We start from the raw sequence: 17,476 nt of genomic DNA, 5'->3' as shown, positions 1-17,476 counted from the left end.
ATCAATTGTGTGTCTTTTGCTTTCTCGCCCTAAGTGTGCAGGTATGCCAAGACGTGGGTTCTGGGCTCACTGTTCCACTGGAATCAAGCTATCCTGGCTGAAGAGGGGTGAAACCCAGACACCAGTCATAGGATGCTTGTTTCTGGTCCAGGGAGGACCTGGCTTGCCAGTTCGGGCTGGACTGTTCCCATGAGGCAAAAGGTCAAGACTGATTTGCATATGGCCAGGTCAAAACTGGTGTGGCATGGTGAGCAAAAGAATGATGGATTTAACCCAGATCTCTTGATTGGGGGTGAATGTTTTGATTTGTTCTGCATTCCGCTCTTCAATTGTGTGTCTTTTGCTTTTTCACCCTAAGTGTGCCAGGTATGTACAGATGTGGTTCCTGGGCTCACTATGCCACTGGAATCAAGCTATCCTGGCTAAAGAGGGGTGAAACCCCGAAACCGGTCCTAGGATACTTGTATCCGGTCCAGGGAGGATGTGGCTTGGCAGTTCAGGCAGGACTGTTCCCATGAGGCACAGGGTCAAGACTGATTTTCATATGGCAGGGTCTAAACTGGGGTGGCATGGTGAGCAAAAGGAAGATGGATTTAACCCAGATCTCTTGACTGGGAGTGAATGTTTTGATTTGTCTGCATTCTGTCCATCAATTGTGTCTCTTTTGGCTTCTCGGTCTAAGTGGGCCAGGTATGCCTAGACATGGGTTCTGGGCTCACTGTTCCACTGGAATCAAGCTATCCTGGCTGAAGAGGGGTAAAACCCCGACACCAGTCATAGGATGCTTGTTTCCGGTCCAGGGAGGACCTGGCTTGCCAGTTCGGGCTGGACCGTTCCCATGAGGCAAAGGGTCAAGACTGATTTGCATATGGCCAGGTCAAAACTGGTGTGACATGGTGAGCAAAAGAATGATGGATTTAACCCAGATCTCTTGATTGGGGGTGAATGTTTTGATTTGTTCTGCATTCCGCTCTTCAATTGTGTGTCTTTTGCTTTTTCACCCTAAGTGTGCCAGGTATGTCCAGATGTGGGTCCTGGGCTCACTATGCCACTGGAATCAAGCTATCCTGGCTAAAGAGGGGTGAAACCCCGAAACCGGTCCTAGGGTGATTGTTTCCGGTACAGGGAAGACCTGGCTTGGTAGTTCGGGCAGGACTGTTCCCATGAGGCACAGGGTCAAGGCTGATTTTCATATGGCCAGGCTCAAACTGGGATGGCATGGTGAGCAAAAGGAAGATGGATTTAACCCAGATCTCTTGACTGGGAGTGAATGTTTTGATTTGTCTGCATTCCGTCCATCAATTGTGTGTCTTTTGCTTTCTCGCCCTAAGTGTGCCAGGTATGCCAAGACGTGGGTTCTGGGCTCACTGTTCCACTGGAATCAAGCTATCCTGGCTGAAGAGTGGTGAAACCCAGACACCAGTCATAGGATGCTTGTTTCTGGTCCAGGGAGGACCTGGCTTGCCAGTTCGGGCTGGACTGTTCCCATGAGGCAAATGGTCAAGACTGATTTGCATATGGCCAGGTCAAAACTGGTGTGGCATGGTGAGCAAAAGAATGATGGATTTAACCCAGATCTCTTGATTGGGGGTGAATGTTTTGATTTGTTCTGCATTCCGCTCTTCAATTGTGTGTCTTTTGCTTTTTCACCCTAAGTGCGCCAGGTATGCCCAGACGTGGGTCCTGGGCGCACTGTGCAACTGGAATCAAGCTATCCTGGCTGAAGAGGGGAGAAACCCCGAAACCGGTCATAGGATGCTTGTTTCCGGTCCAGGGAAGACCTGGCTTGGCTTTTGGGCTGGACTGTTCCAATGAGGCACAGGGTCAAGACTAATTTGCATATGGCGAGGTCTAAACTGGGGTGGCATGATGAGCAAAAAAATGATGGATTTCACCCAGATCTCTTGACTGGGGGTGAATGTTTTGATTTGTTCTGCATTCCGTCCATCAATTGTTTGTCTTTGGCTAAACCACCTGGCGCAACTATACTTGCACGCTCTTTCAAATAAAGGTAGTTCAGAAGCAATGAGGTGGAAAGAGGGGCAGACCCAGCCAAATGAAATAAAGTTCCAAGTTTCAAATGTCCCTCCTGATAATGGCCTTATGGATCAGAGCACCTGGGAAGAGGAGCATTGTAGGTCATCAGGTCTGATAAATTACAACATGGTTTTCACGACCTTCAATAACATGAAGAACGATGGAGCTCCAGGGACAAATGTGTTACCTGCACCTTTATTTAAAATGGCGCCAGACTTCTGGGCAGCAATCCTAACCCCTCTCTTTAACCAGATCCTTTCAACAGCTAGGACACCAGACTCTTGGAGGGGCTCTATACTTGTCCCCATCTTTAAAAATGGTGACCGTTTGAAGCCATCAAACTATAGTCTTATTGCCCTTCTCCACCTTGAAGCAAGGCCTACACTCGTCTCCTCTTGAAGGATCTGGAGTCTTGGGTGCAAGAAAAAGACATCATACCCTTCCATAAGTCAGGTTTTAGGTCACAGTCGTCGACCTTGGATAACATCCATGCATTAGCTCATCTATCAACACAGGCAGGGAAGAAGATAAGGGCTCCATTGTTTTGCTGCTTCATCGATTACAGCACAGCTTTTAACAAAGTTGATTGCAGAAGACTATGGTGGAAATTAGACACCTGGGAAATTCCACCAAAACTCCTGAAGGCAATTAGATCCTTATATGAGGATACCATGGGTGTGGGTTTAAACAAGCGCCCATACAGTGACCCCCAAAATTGCCACAAACAATGGCCTGAAACAGGGCTGTGTGTTTCTGCCCATCCTCTTCAATTTGTACTCTGCAGGCCTGGGGCTGCTCTGCAAGGCGCCAATCTAGTAGCGCCTAGGCTGGGATGTGTGAGGCTAGCGGTACTACAATATGTTGATGATACAGCAATAATGGATCACACCAAAGTGGGCCTACAGAGAGCCCTACATGCATTGGATCGCGTTAATAAGGATAACTTCCTGACAGTCAACCAGGGTAAGACCAAGGTAATCATCTTCGGGAGACACCAACTTAAAAGGAAAGCACAATGGCTCCTGGGCAATCTGCAAATTGGCACAGTGGCTTCCTACAACTACCTTGGGGTCTGGCTCTCAGAACGGGCCAAGGCGAACATTCTGTTGTATTCTATCTATTGCATATTTCTATGTTTGCTTTTATCCACTCAATGCCCTTCTAGTGGAATGCTTCTGCACTATGATGTACTACGGAATGTTGGGTGCTGGTTGAAGATAAGCCACAGTTATGATGGGGCTGAGCTGCTTGCTGGCTGCTCCTGGTGGGGCTTATTCCAGGATACTTAACATCTTACAATAAATACTCTTGAAATACCTCAACCAGTCTGGACTACATTACTACATCTTTTTGGCGACGAGTTGATCTTACCTACGTGCTCAGCTAAAGAAGTCTAGTTTCAAGAAGGCAACTAAAGTCAAGTTTCTAGAAGGCAACTAAAGAAGACAAGTTTCATGAAGGCGAGTTATTCAAAATCCTTATCAATTTATCTACACGTCAATTCAAGAACTCTATATTCAAGAAGGCAAAATATTCAAATTCTATCAAACATCAAGCAAAGACTCTGGCTTCAGAGCCCCACCAGTGACCATCACACCGGTCGCCCTTACCGGTTCAAGCCAGATTCTTCCTCAATTTCATCGACCTCTGTGTTTTTAAACACCTTCAACGAGAATCTACAATATTTCAATCTCAAGTAATTGGTTCCCAGCGCAAAACGAAATATCAATATACAAATGCTGCGTTTCACCATTTTAAATATTTGCCATCCAAGATACTATTCAAGAAAATCTAAGGGGCATTCTGTGAACAAGTAAATCAACGCCCAGCGGATGCCCAGATACTACAGCTGCCTACAAAGTAACGCGGTAAAATATTCAAGACTGAAGGAACATTGACATTATTCAAGCTGCAAACGAACTTTAATCAAGCTGCAAACGAATCAGCCCAGCTGTTGCCATTCAGTGTTCCTATTTTGCTGTTATAAGAAAATCGGCAATGTGAGCTGTTGTACTCGAACTCGTCTCATTTAACCGTGAGTCATATGCTGGTGTGTCTGTTCTTGTATGCTCGTGTCCTCACTCACCGGGTGTCAGCTGAGCGATCCTTCGTTGACGCTGTCATTTTATGACTGATGACGTCGTCGAATCTTCTTGTGTACCAGGGGAAAAAATCCGTCATTGGCATCTAGCGTCTTCATCTTTCTTCATTCTTAGATTTCTGAAGTACTTTGAGGACGTCACTGCGTAGGCTTGCACAACGTCAAGCAGTGTTTTCGTACTGTGTTCCCTTGGTAAAGGAAGCGCAATGTAGAGCTAGTTAACGAGGATGGGAGGTGTTCTTTTCAAGCCGCCATTTTGTATTGTGTTCTCATGGTTACGGGAGCACAATGTAGAGCTAATAAAACCAGGACAGGAGGTGTTCTTCATTGGAAGTGTTTTCTGCCGGACTGGGGTTCTGCAAGTAAGCTCAATATCTTAGTCTAACTCCTTACGCAGAGCATGTCGATGTATCTCTTGATCGAGGTTTATGCTGTGGATTTGCCCATCATACTTGTTAATGCCCGTCTCAATTTGGTGTCTTCTTTCAAAATTTAGAGGGAAACGAGCGCATGCACAACTAAGCATAACACAGTGTTTTATAATTTTGGCAGCCAACACTACCTATTTTTTGAAACTCTGCACGGAACATGTTTTTTTTCACTGGTATTCTCTGTGAACACGGAGACCTATCGATTTCAGGAATCAACATGAAAACAGAAATAAGCACAAACGAGTTCGAGTTAGGTCTTTCAATTTCTTCACAACATGAAAACAGAAATAAGCACAAACGAGTTCGAGTTAGGTCTTTCAATTTCTTCACAAGACTGCCATCTAGTGCATCACGAAGCTGCAAGTTTCTGTTCGTTTCAACATGCTCAATTTCAATTGCCCTATTTATTTTGGTTGCTTCCAATAAGACAGCTCCAGCTCTATGTCAACTAAGGAGCGTGTTGTTGTTTTTCAATGTCTTTTGGGTGCACATTTAAGCTATTTATCACAGGTCTAGCTGAGCATGATTTCTATTCAGATTTCTATTTTAGTTAATGAAGTGCTTATTTTTTTTTATGACCCTAGTGTTATGCTCTCAACAAATCGATTTTTCAATATTTTTTAAATGTATCAATCTACCTGCAGGTTCATTGGGATATTTAAACGCACTGTTTTACATTCCATTTACAGTTTGCAGGTTTGCAGGTTTTCAAAAATTCAATTTCTCAATTTTTCTCTAGCTTTTAATTTTGTGCATGGAAAGTTCCTTGTACAGAGTTTGCATAGTAAACGTTAACATGCGTGCAGCATTCTCTGTAGGGATTGCACATATCGATTTGTGTACTCAATTATCAATGTACAGTTTGCATAGTAAACATTTACATGCGTGCAGTATTCTCTGTAGGAATTGCCCATATCAATTTATGTACTCAATTATCAAGGTATATGCATGCGTCCAGTATTTCTTGGTAAGAAATGTGTATCTCTATTGATTTATCAATTTGCATGTATTCTAGTTGTAAAAGGTCAATATTTCAATTTTTTTTCAATTTGTGACCTTTTGAGGTTGTCAATTTGGGTTATTTCTTTTCAACTATTCAATGTTTTTCAATGTTTTCAAGGTTGTCGATTTGGGGTTTATCCCTCTCAAGGTTTCAATGGAATTTCTATCGAGCCGTGCTTTCTCAATGTGTAGCCATATTACGAGGTTGTCTCTGTATGGGTTATATCTCTTTCAAATGTTCAAAAATATTCAATCTAATTTTTTAATGCTGTTTTACAGGGCGGTGTGAAGGATCTTTTGTTTATTCCTCTGCTTCTCTGTTTGATATCTTTCTATTCTCTTTCTCGTTGTTTAATGAAGAAGGGAATAAGAGTACTTATTTGTGTTTGTACCTTTAGGTGGTTTTCTCTAAGTCTTTCTATCTTCCTGTTCCTTTTGTGTATTCGTTGGATTGCAACCCTGCTCCTGTATGAAACGCCAAATCCTGCTGAAGCAAGCAGGCTGGTCCCCGACAGACAGTGAGGAGTGCCGCCCTTTTGATCAGAATTATCAAGTTCGAGTATTTTAAAATTCTCTAATAATGTGCTTTTAATCAAAAAATTATTTTGAATAACACTGGGGAAGGCACAACGTGTCTAAGGACATATGACTGACCACAAAGCCAGGACATGGATGGGAGGGGAGGGTGCAGGGGGCAGGAGGGAGGAACTGTCCAGCTCAATTATGATACTTTTAATAGCGATTTTGTTTTTACTGTAATGATTTTAATTAATCAAACAGGTAATAGAAAATTCAAACTGGCGGCGTGGGTCACTCATGCAGAACGCTCCTTGGCAGACCTTCAACCCCAGGCATCGGATCTGTAGAAGAAAATTTGAGACCTGACGGAGTGGGTGCAATTCTTGGAGGTGCGATTGGCGGACGCACAGGGGCGTACACGGCTCAGAAACATAAGGATCATTGGCCTGCTGGAGGGCCATGAAAGCCCAGACATCATACACCACATGGAGCAGTGAGTCATGGAACTGGTGCCAGCTGCAAACCTTACCTGGTTCTTCTCCAATAAGAGAGCAAAATATAGCCCTGCGAGATGCCCTCAATGGGCCCCTGGTGGCCCATCATCACCAAACTCGTACATTTTAAAGGCTGCGACACCATCCTCCGGGTGGCGCGCGAGGACTCTCCCATTCTTCAAGACAATCATTGCATACTTTTCTTTATTGACTTCACCCTGATGGTCCAGAGGAGAAAAGCCTCCTTCCTGGGGGTCAAGTGCAAAATGAGAGACCAAGGATTAAAGTATGCTCTCCTTTTTCCCTCCAAACTGAAGGTGATCCTGGACAATAAGTCCCACTTCTTCCTGGAGCCCTTAGAACCTTAAGAATGGCTGGAGGCCACTTTCTCTGAATCTACAGACCATGAGGACAGGAGGGGGCCTACTGGGGAGGGACCGAGGTACCACTGCCAATCTGGGCATGGTCAACCTGGCCGCCCTTTGGCCCCATGCATGCCGTTCCTGGTGCAAGTTCAGGACGGCTGTCTATCCGCTCTAGAAGTGGCAGTTTCCAAAGCGGCCACTTCAATGGAACATGTTTCACAATGGATTCGGAAGTCCACCCTCACATTACAGATTTAGCACCCACCCCGAGTTCAGCAAGTAAGGTGGATTTTTTTTAAACAAATGTATTGTGTCTTGCCAGAACGGCCACATCGCATCTGAGCTGGCATACTTCTTACGTTTGGTTTCGTCAATTGTTTAATTGCAGGATGTAATGGCCAATCAACCGACTCCCTGAGATGTCTTCTAAGTGTATTTTCAACTGTGGCTGAGGCAAGAGGCACCAATCCTGAGGAACAACATGGCGTATACAATTGCATGTTTTCTCTGGGGGACAGTGGGCAGCCTATGCTAGGTATGAATTGTGAGAGAGGACTTAAAAAATGCCTTTGATATAGCGATTTTTTTTTATTTCTCTGGTTTTCATTTCTATTGGCGGACTGATTGAGACATTAAACTAGCGAGACTATGTTAATATGAAATGTGAAACCAGAGATGTTACCATGTGGACTAATTCACATCTGACCACACCAATATGGCTGCACAAGATAAGGAGGCAGTCCTCTTTCTTTTGCCACCACAATCCCCCTATAGGGACGTACAATGATACATATTTTAATGTATTGTGGTATCATTTGCACTGCTTGGCAAGGACTGAAAACGGCTAACGCTGAAACACATCTCTATTTGCCAATAAAAGATGAAATGGTGATCTTGTGAGTGGTCCGTTTTGTCTGTTCGGACGTGCTTTAAAATGTATTCAAGAGTTCACCCTCACATTACAGATTTAGCACCCGCCCTGAGTCTGGCAATTAAGGTGCAACTTTGTGAAATAAATATATATATATATATATATATAGATATATATATATATATATATATATATTACCTACTGGCGGTCGCCAGAAGGTAGTTATAATTAGGACCTATTTTCCTTAGGAAATCCGCAACATTCTATTCCCAATAAGTCTGGCACCGGTTGACGAATCTTCGCGAAATTTTCCAAACTTTTGGCCAGCTCTGGTCCGCTCCTATCCTGAAAGTTTCGGGGTGATTCATCAAGCGGGGGCCGAGAAAAAAGGGGGGGTTCCAAAACACATTTTCCCCATGCAATTTCCCATAGGACCTTTTGACGCAGCTACAGCCCGAACTGCTCAATGGAATTACACCAAATTTGGCAAAAAGGTAGTCCTCAGTTCAGACTCGTGCCTTTTGCTTAAATGGTGTAAATCCATTCAGTAGTTCCTGAGAAAATTAGAGTTAAAAGTACATATATATCTATGGCCTCGGAGTATCCGCGCACCCTCTGCGCACCGTGCACGCACCTCTCCCAATCACACGCTGAATGCTAATTGGCTGTCAAGTGTCTGTCAACATTCGAAACCAGGAACTGTTGGCAGCCATTTTGTGCCTCGGTAGGAGCGAGGCTGAAGAAGTAAGGGAAATAAGTGTGCGAAAGATGTAAAGGGGGCAGGGTAGAAATACTCTGACCCTCTAGTGTTGCTTAGGGGGTCCCAGAAGGACTCCCAGGGCCCCCCCTTTTTTTTTAAACGTCAAAATGCGCGCAGGGTGTGCGGATCTGGCCGTAAAAAAAAAAAAAACGAAGTGCGGGATTTCGCGCTTCCTTAATAATTTGCCCCAGGGAGCCAAATCCCGGGGGCAAAATGCATAAAAAATTAAAAGGGGTGCCCAGGGGGACCCCCAGCCCTGGGGACCGCTACCCCCCGGGGCTAGAAAATAAATTGGGTGGGGGGTGAATGGCCCCCCAAAGCCAACCCCCGGGGCTTTATTTATTGAGGGAGGGGGAATGCGTGGCCCCTTCCTGGAGCCTTCGTGGGCCCTGGGGACCGCCATCCCCCAGAGCCGGCTCCTACAGTGTCCTACCCCCAGGACACTGTTGTTTGTTATGAGAGGGCAGGAGTCTCCCGCCCTCCCATAGCAAACTTCGTTTGGATTTTGAAAGAGAGAGCAGGGAAACCTGCTCTCTCCTTCAAAATCCAAACCATATTGCTTTTCCACACGGGGAGCTGCATGTCAGCAGCTCCCCATGTGGAAAAGCAATGCCGGCTCCCAAAGGACACAGGGAGCCGGCTGGGACCGTGGGGGCGTTGGGGCTCCCCCCACGGTCCCCATCGTGTTTTTATAAGCCCCGGGGGATGGGGTCCCCTATGATATAAAAATTAGTGATGGGGCTATTTTTTTTTTTACTTTAAAATTAGGAGTCGCGCATCCTAACGCGTTGGGTGCATGAATTCTCTCGCGTAGGGTGCTCGGTTCCTAACGCGTTGGGTGCACGACTCCAAGGAAATAATTGTAAAAAAAAAATTAACAATGTATTAAAAATATAGTTTACAAAATATAAAAAAAAATATAACAAATTGTTTACAAAAATGTACAATTTAAAAAAAAACATTCAAAACAAATCATATTTTTTAATTTTTAAAAGAATTAATTGAAAAAAAAAGAAAAAATTGTGAAAAACAATATAAAAAACATTAAAGTAATGATACACTGAAATATAAAGTTTTAGAAATCGTATGAAAATCATTAAACATCATAGCTTTAGAGATAAGTTATAGATAGGAATTAGCATTTAAAAAACCTTTGAAATTCACTTAAAAAACCATAGGTTTCAGGTATGTTATAGTTAGGAAATAGCATTTCAAAAACCTTTGAAATTTACTGAAAAAACCATAGATTTCAGGCACGTTATAGTTACGAATTAGCATTTAAAAAACCTTAGAAATTCACTTAAAAAACCATTGGTTTCAGGGGCGTTATAGTTAGCTGGACATTTCCCTCGTACAAAACCCTAGAAATTCCCCCGTTATAGTTAGTTCAGCTAACTATTACTCGCGCCCCTGCAATGCACTGCTGATGACGTCACATATTACATCACTCATGACATGGTCAGTGACATCACTGATGACATCACTGATGACATCTCAAATGACATCACTGATGACATCACTGATGATGTCATTCATGTGATCATTTGATGCTTCTTGTCACACCCTAATATAACCTTTGATACACCCACTCTAAATTACATACTGCCACTCTCAAAACCATAGGCACTCTAACACCAATAAGTACATACCCCATCACAGAGTCTTACGTCTCAACACCCATCCACTCGCTCACCCGTACAGTCACTCATACTTATGGTCACTCAGTACAGGACTATCATATGCACTAATACACCTATATAGACACTCCCACACCGCTACTCATCCATAGAGTTACTCACACACATACTCAGTCATGCAAGTAATTAATCACACTGTCATTTACTCACCTATACCGTTATACACACACAAGGTCAAATACTCATACAAATACTAGCAGATTCTTATGGTCTTATACAGTCAATGATACAAGCCCACACTCATCCATACAGCCACAGACACTATCATGCACTCTCAGTTATAGTCATTTCTGTACTCCAACATACATATATACTGCCGTTCACATATGTAGTAAATTACACATGAACTAATGAAATATATATTCGCACACCAACACAACCATACAGATATTCACCCACCCATACAGTCCATTACAGACCTAGTGTTGAAACCATGCACCCAGTGAACCACCCACTGACACATCTATGCACGGACTCACACACATCCCACCCACACAAACACACAAACACTCAGGTACCCATGCAGATTCTCAGACACTCAGACAAGCAATCAATAACTTATATAGACATTCATGTACCTATTCACAAAACCATGCATCCGGTTACACACCACCAGACAGACGCATACAGTCATTCACACAGTTTAGTCATTAACTCATGCATTCAGTAAGATACATTTAATGACTCACTTATAGAGTCAGTCACGCACCTACAAAATCATCCATTCACACACTTATACACTCACTCATTCTTCAATATGCCTTTTCCTATATATAATAAACATATTTACAGTTTATAGAAACACACAGACAATGGATGATGTCATCAGTGATGTCATCAGTGATGTCATCAGTGATGTTATCAGTGATGTCACTGACCATGTCATGAGTGGTGTAATATGTGACGTCATCGGCAGTGCTTTGCGGGGGCGCGAGTTATAGTTAACTGAATTAACTATAACGGGGTAATTTCTAGGGTCTTGTATGAGGGAAATGTCCAGCTAACTATAACGCCCCTGAAACCTATGGTTTTTTCAGTGAATATATATATATATATATATAACACACACACATATATAGATCTATATCTATCTATCTATCTATCTATCTATCTATCTATCTATCTATCTATCTATCTATCTATCTATCTATCTATCTATCTATCTATCTATCTATCTATATATATATATATATATATATATATATATAATTAAAAACGACTGACCTTTGAGAGTGTGTTTTCTCTTCTTTGAACTGGTATATATATATATATATATATATATATATATATATATATATATTCTGGCGGTCGCCAGTAGGTAGTTATAGTTAGGACCTAGTTACCATAGGAAAAGCGTTTTTTGATTTGCAAATATCTTTGGCGCCGTGTGACGAATCTTCATGAACTTTTCCAAAAAACAGGGTGTGTTGAAAGTTTCGGGGTGATTCGTGAAGAGGGGGCCGAGGAAAAAGGGGGGTCCCAAAGCACATTTTCTCCATGTTAATTTCCATAGGAACTTTATTACAGACTACAGCCCGAACTTCTGAACGGAATTACACCAAATTTGGCAAAATGGTAGGTCTTGGTTTAGACTGCGTCCTTTTTGGTAAATGGTGTGAATCCGTTCAGTAGTTCCTGAGAAATTTAAAATAGAAAAATGTTGATATCTGAGCACCGAGGAGGGTTCGCAAACCCTCCCGAGCACAAACTTCACTCTGATTGGCTGCCAACACTCCAAACCAGAAACTTTGGGAGCCAAGAAGCCCTCTTGGTACCTTGTCTAAATCCTATGCAGCGGAATTCCTGAGAGCTGGTCGGAGGCCCAGCACTCTTTCTCCCCCACTCTGCAAATGTGACTACTAGTTAAAGAAGCGTCTTTTTGCACCTCTGACTTAGATGTAGTTTTAAGAGTTTTAGAGGTAGTTTTAATCCCCCTGCCCTATTATGTACTAGGGCCTTACAGAGTCGGTCATGCCAATCACAGGGGTATCCCAACTCATAATGTTCCCTAGTGTATGTAGGTATTTTCACTGTATTCTCAGTGTCTTTTAGCATAGCACTGGCTCTAGGCCCGGTTAGTCAGAGTCAGTTACCACCAGTACCCGTCAGCAAAAAGTTGGGGGCACAGGATGACTTTGCAACAAGGCCTCTTTCAGCTCCTCTGTCGGTTCTTTGTGCACATCTCTTGCTTCTTTCTGCACTTTTCTTCGTCTTTCAGGACTTCTGTTGCTTCTTTCTGCACCTTTCTTCCTCTTTCTATACATGTCCTACTTGCATAGGCATAGTTAGAAATTAGCATTTAAAAAACCTTTGAAATTCACTGAAAAACCATAGGTTTCAGGGACGTTATAGTTAGAAATAAGCATTTAAAAAACCTTTGAAATTCACTGAAAAAAACATAGATTTCAGGGACGTTTTAGTTCAAATTTAGCATTTAAAAAACCTTTGAAATTCACTGAAAAAAACACAGGTTTGAGATGAGATGTCATCAGTGATGTCATCAGTGATGTCACTGACCATGTCATGAATGATGTAATATGTGACATCATCAGCAGTGCATTGCGGGGGCGTGAGTTATAGTTGGCTAAACTAACTATAACGTCTGAGTTTCACTGGTTTTGTACGAATGAAATGTCCAACTAACTATAACGTCCCTGAAACCTGTGTTTTTTTCAGTGAATATATATATATGTTTATGTATATCCGAATTCACTGGTTGGCATATTTCTTACTCTACAAAACTACAAATAAAAGTAATGTTTTTGAAAAAATAAATAAATAATTTTTGTTGCATGCAAGAGTAATGAAACCTACCCCTTTGGTAAAGCATTCACTAGAGTTCTCTAGACAGCATTGCATCACCAGCTCTTGGTAGCCTTCGCTGATTTCTTGAATCAATTGTGCAGAGAATTCTTGGTGCCTTCTTGAATACTCATATGTAAATCTGCAAAACAAAAAAATTGTTGTGGTATCAAAGGATGAACGGTAAGTAAGTTACTACACCTAGAAGGCTTGGATAACTCAAGTCTATGCAAAGTGACATCAGTGTTATGCTGTTTGTTACCATTCAATAGAATCCTAATGCCAGTGTGTGCAAATTGGTTGATTTACACACGTTGTATATATTTTATTCTTGTTGGTTTAATTTTGTGCTGACATTTACACTGGAATTTGAGTCATTAGTGCAAAATGATGGCTTTGCACATTTCAGGCAAAGCAATTGTCGATATAGAAATTGCTTCAAAGCAATCTATGAAATCTTGAAATGCTAGTGTAAAATCACTCTGGCAAAGAGCAATCTTTGTGATCAAACGCCATATGATTCCTACATGTCTACTTATGTTAATTTATGTTACTTTGTTATTCATGTAGCACCTGTGTCACCAGAATGGCTGCAGGGTACCTTATGAATTACAAGAACTGTGTACATCATAACAATAATAAAAAAGCAAGGTCAAATATTATTAAGATTACTAGCACCCAGATCGACTATACTCCCGATCTTTTTCTCCTGGCCATTATGTCATGCCCTAACAAACGTGAATATCAGATTTGCATCAATGTTCTGGCCTTGATATTGGGAAAGAAACTTAATTCCCAGAACCTAAGTCTCCATACCCCCCATCCGGCAAAGTATGGAACCGCGAGTGGTGTAAGTGGGTCGAGGCGAATGGCAATGCCATTATTCCCCAACAAAGACCTCAAGATGGCTGTTTATCTTTGATGCAATGGGATGCAGTGAGGTTGCTGCTACCTCAAAAGAAAGATGATGCTATACCCCCATTGACTCACTTTCCACTAGTCTGATTGTGGGGTATTCTACCTCTTTCTCCTACTATCATTTGGCTGATTCTGTTTCAGGGACAAATTGTTCTTGATATTTTTGGTCTTCATCTCTAGGTCACTATATGTATGGTTATTAATGGGACTCAGCAGATAACGTATAGTGTTGCTTTTAATATCTAGCACGCCTGTTCATTGTTTAATTACCTGCTTCTGCTGTTCCTGTTCTTTTTTTTTCATTACTTTCTTCTCTCCCCATCTTTCCCTTAAGGCATTGCTATTTCATATCCTTACATTTTTAATCATCGCCGATGTTTGAAGATGCTAAAGCGATTCTTACCAATTTCTTATGCAATGTCTATTTTTACAGTTTTGTCAGCATGAAAGCCAATAAAAATATTTTAAACAGTTATAATAAAATAGCTACAGTATTGACTTTCGCGTGTGCACAAATGCATCAGGATGGAATAAGAGACAAGATGAGGGATGTAGTTACCCACCGGAAAGATCCTTCAGTTATTTCTTGCACAAAGAACCCTTTTTTGAGTGAAGTTTGAAAAATAATGACATCAACAGTGCTTTTCTACACGTGATCCTCAAATATGGCTACAAACTCAATGTCAAGAATTCCGGGTGTGCAGTTGGTAAAATGGGTCCTCGGTTACTTTAAAAAAAAACACACACAACCCTTCCCTTCCGATCTAACTTCCGCGTGTCCATTCATTCTAAGGACCTTATTAACAAACAAATAACGCAGGGCGGTGCCGCAAGTCATTTGGCTGCGCTGTGCTGCGTTACTTTCAAAGCACAGGGATGTGTCATATTTTAAACAATATGATGGCTCCCTGTGCTCTCTCCTGTGCTGGCACACAATTGGCTGCCATGCGCCAACACAGGCACCCTTGCACCATGTTGCAACACCAACGCAGACACACTTGCACCATGGTGCAAGGGTGCCTGCGTTACGGGGATGATTGTCTTTGTGAAGGAAGGGACACCTTCCTGCATAAAAACAATCACAAGAGGTGTTTTCCTCTTTCTATGTGTGCTGCAGAATGCACCATGCATTGAAAGAGAAAAAACTAGGAGAAATAAAAGTAGAGGTCGCAGCTGAGACCTATGACTACCCCCAAATGACATCCATGGGTATACTACATGCCACCAGGCTTTAAAATATATGTTAGTTGTACATGTCCTATTAATAGTAACTTGATGAAAAGCGAAGGCAAGTAGAAGGTCCAGCAGTTTATTATTGGAAAAAGTCAACTGTCAACGCTATGTAGGCTACCAAGAAAAGGAGAGGCAAAACTAGAAGGAATGGGTGTTTGAAAAAATGCCATTAATTTGTTTCGAAACCTTATCGCAAAAAAGCAAAGTATTGAGGCATGAAAATAACGTGGTTTAGGTCCCTTTTTGAAAATGAACAGAACCAACGTTTTTTAATCAGCCAAATTAACAAAGTATGTTATGGAATGTGGAGTGAAATAAAGCCTATTATTATTAGGGCTCCCGGTTTTATGGTATTTATTTTTTTAACATTTCTGTCTTTATTTATCCATATTTATTTTTTCACCATCTTATTAGTATTTATCTATATTTATTTTGCGGTTTTAAAATAAGTGGAGTAAAAATTGGTCTATTTACACATTTATTTAACTGATTAACCCCTTCCCCGCTCATGACGGAACCGTTCCGTCATGAGCCACGGTTGCCGTGTGCTCATGACGGAATGGTTCCGTCATGACACGACCGTTGGCGGCCGCTCCGCCTACGCGGCGCTGTTTCCCCGCCTGTGCGGGGGGACAACGCAAATGGGCGGAGTCATGACGGAACCGTTCCGTCATGAGCACAGCTCAACCGTGGCTCATGACGGAGCGGCTCCGTCATGAGCACAGGCCCACCGCGCTGCCCCCCTGCCCCCCCAGCGCTGCAGCGGAATGTCCGCAGCAGCGAAGGGGTTAACATGCAGTCATACTTGGATGTCTGTCGTTTTTTAGAAAATTCAGCAGCCAAATATAGCATAACACTACACCCACAGGTAAATATTAGCAATTTACTACAAATATTTTTTAATATATACCCTTAATGTAAAGAAATCTTCTCCTTTTGTTTACTCCCTGTGTTATCTATCTGCTCATCTGTAATCAGCATTTTTCCGCTTTTAAAAATAAATACAGACTGGAAACACATTGTTTTCTGTCTATATTTATCTGTAAAAAATCAGTAAAAAATGGGAAACTGGGAGCCTTGATTATAATTTTTAAAAATGCATCTGAATAAGACTGGTCGTTCTACAAGCTTTGTGAATTTTAAGCCATAGCTTGTCCCAGAGAGAAGTTGGCCAAGTATGCCCTAAGTCATCTTCCCACAAGTTTTCTAATGAGGTAGTAGGTCTTAAGGGGAAGAATGATTGAACCGCTTATCGATGAGGGAGGCTTTAGCTCTAATCGACAACATTTCATTTAAAGAATGGGTTAAAGGATCTTCAGGACAATTTTCAGGCAAAGATACCAGAATTCCTAAAAATAGGTTCAATAAAATAGAAAATTCAGATTGCAAGGATTTGGGGCAATTACATTTTGATTAGGATTGAGCAAAGGAGAGCAGTATCACTATTATAGAGTTTACCAGTCCAGCAAATTCCCCAATGTTTTCCTGTTTTCCAGAGAAGCGGTTGATTATTATGTTTAATTATATTATTCTACCAAATGGGCAGCTGAACAAAGGTAACACAATTTAATGAAGTACAAGGAAAATGAGGAGGAAGTATTTGGCACAGATGTCAAGGAACTGTGGAAGATAAATGTGTGTGGTGAGAGCATAGTGCAAGACATTCCCAAAAACAAAAAGGAGAAAAAAGAGATTTCCATAAAGATAACTAAAGTGGTGAAAAAGTGTAAGAACTGTTGAGGAACCAAAATATAAGCCTGATAAAGATAGAAAGTCTTATGAAAATGTTGGAATCAGAAAAGTTCACCCCACCATTACGTTTCTTGCTTCTGAGTTCACATTAAGAGACACAAGATTTCTTTTTAATCCATAAATTGAATAAAAGTGAGTCAATTTAAAAAAAAGATTTGAGGATTTTGCACTGGGGTCATAGATCAAGTATAAAGAATAAAAGGGGCAATCATCATCTTAATTGAATTGGAACAACCCCACCAAGATATGAAAAGAGGGTTCCACTTGGGAATAAGAGAGTCAATTGAAAAGAAGAACAGCAAGGTTAAGGGAAGCAGAAGAAGTAATAGATTTGGTGACGCATAATCCTAAATAATTAGCTTTGACCGGAGGCCAGGTAAAATCAAAAGAGGCGAATAATAATTTATTGCAATATATATTTCAAGCTGGGATTTAAATTTAATTACAATTAATTTTGCAGCCTGAATAATCTGAAAAAGAAGACATTTATTGGG

The 17,476-nt window shown here is 41.6% G+C and overlaps 1 protein-coding gene across 2 annotated transcripts in view; it reads right to left on the bottom strand.

The window, feature by feature from the left end:
• LOC146866404 (serum albumin-like) overlaps positions 1 to 17,476 on the bottom strand; it is a 462,125-nt gene that overhangs the window by 75,974 nt on the left and 368,675 nt on the right. For both annotated transcript variants that reach the window (XM_085636474.1, XM_085636475.1), the window contains one exon: positions 13,092 to 13,221. In XM_085636474.1, coding sequence (XP_085492600.1) covers positions 13,092 to 13,221 — 130 coding nt within the window. The remainder of the gene's footprint in view (positions 1 to 13,091; positions 13,222 to 17,476) is intronic.

The sequence above is a fragment of the Triturus cristatus genome, chromosome 2_1 (genome assembly GCF_964204655.1).
Source record: "Triturus cristatus chromosome 2_1, aTriCri1.1, whole genome shotgun sequence".
NCBI lineage: Eukaryota > Metazoa > Chordata > Amphibia > Caudata > Salamandridae > Triturus > Triturus cristatus.
Note: the sequence above shows the minus strand (reverse complement) of the source record. Positions and strands in the feature narration are given on the sequence as shown.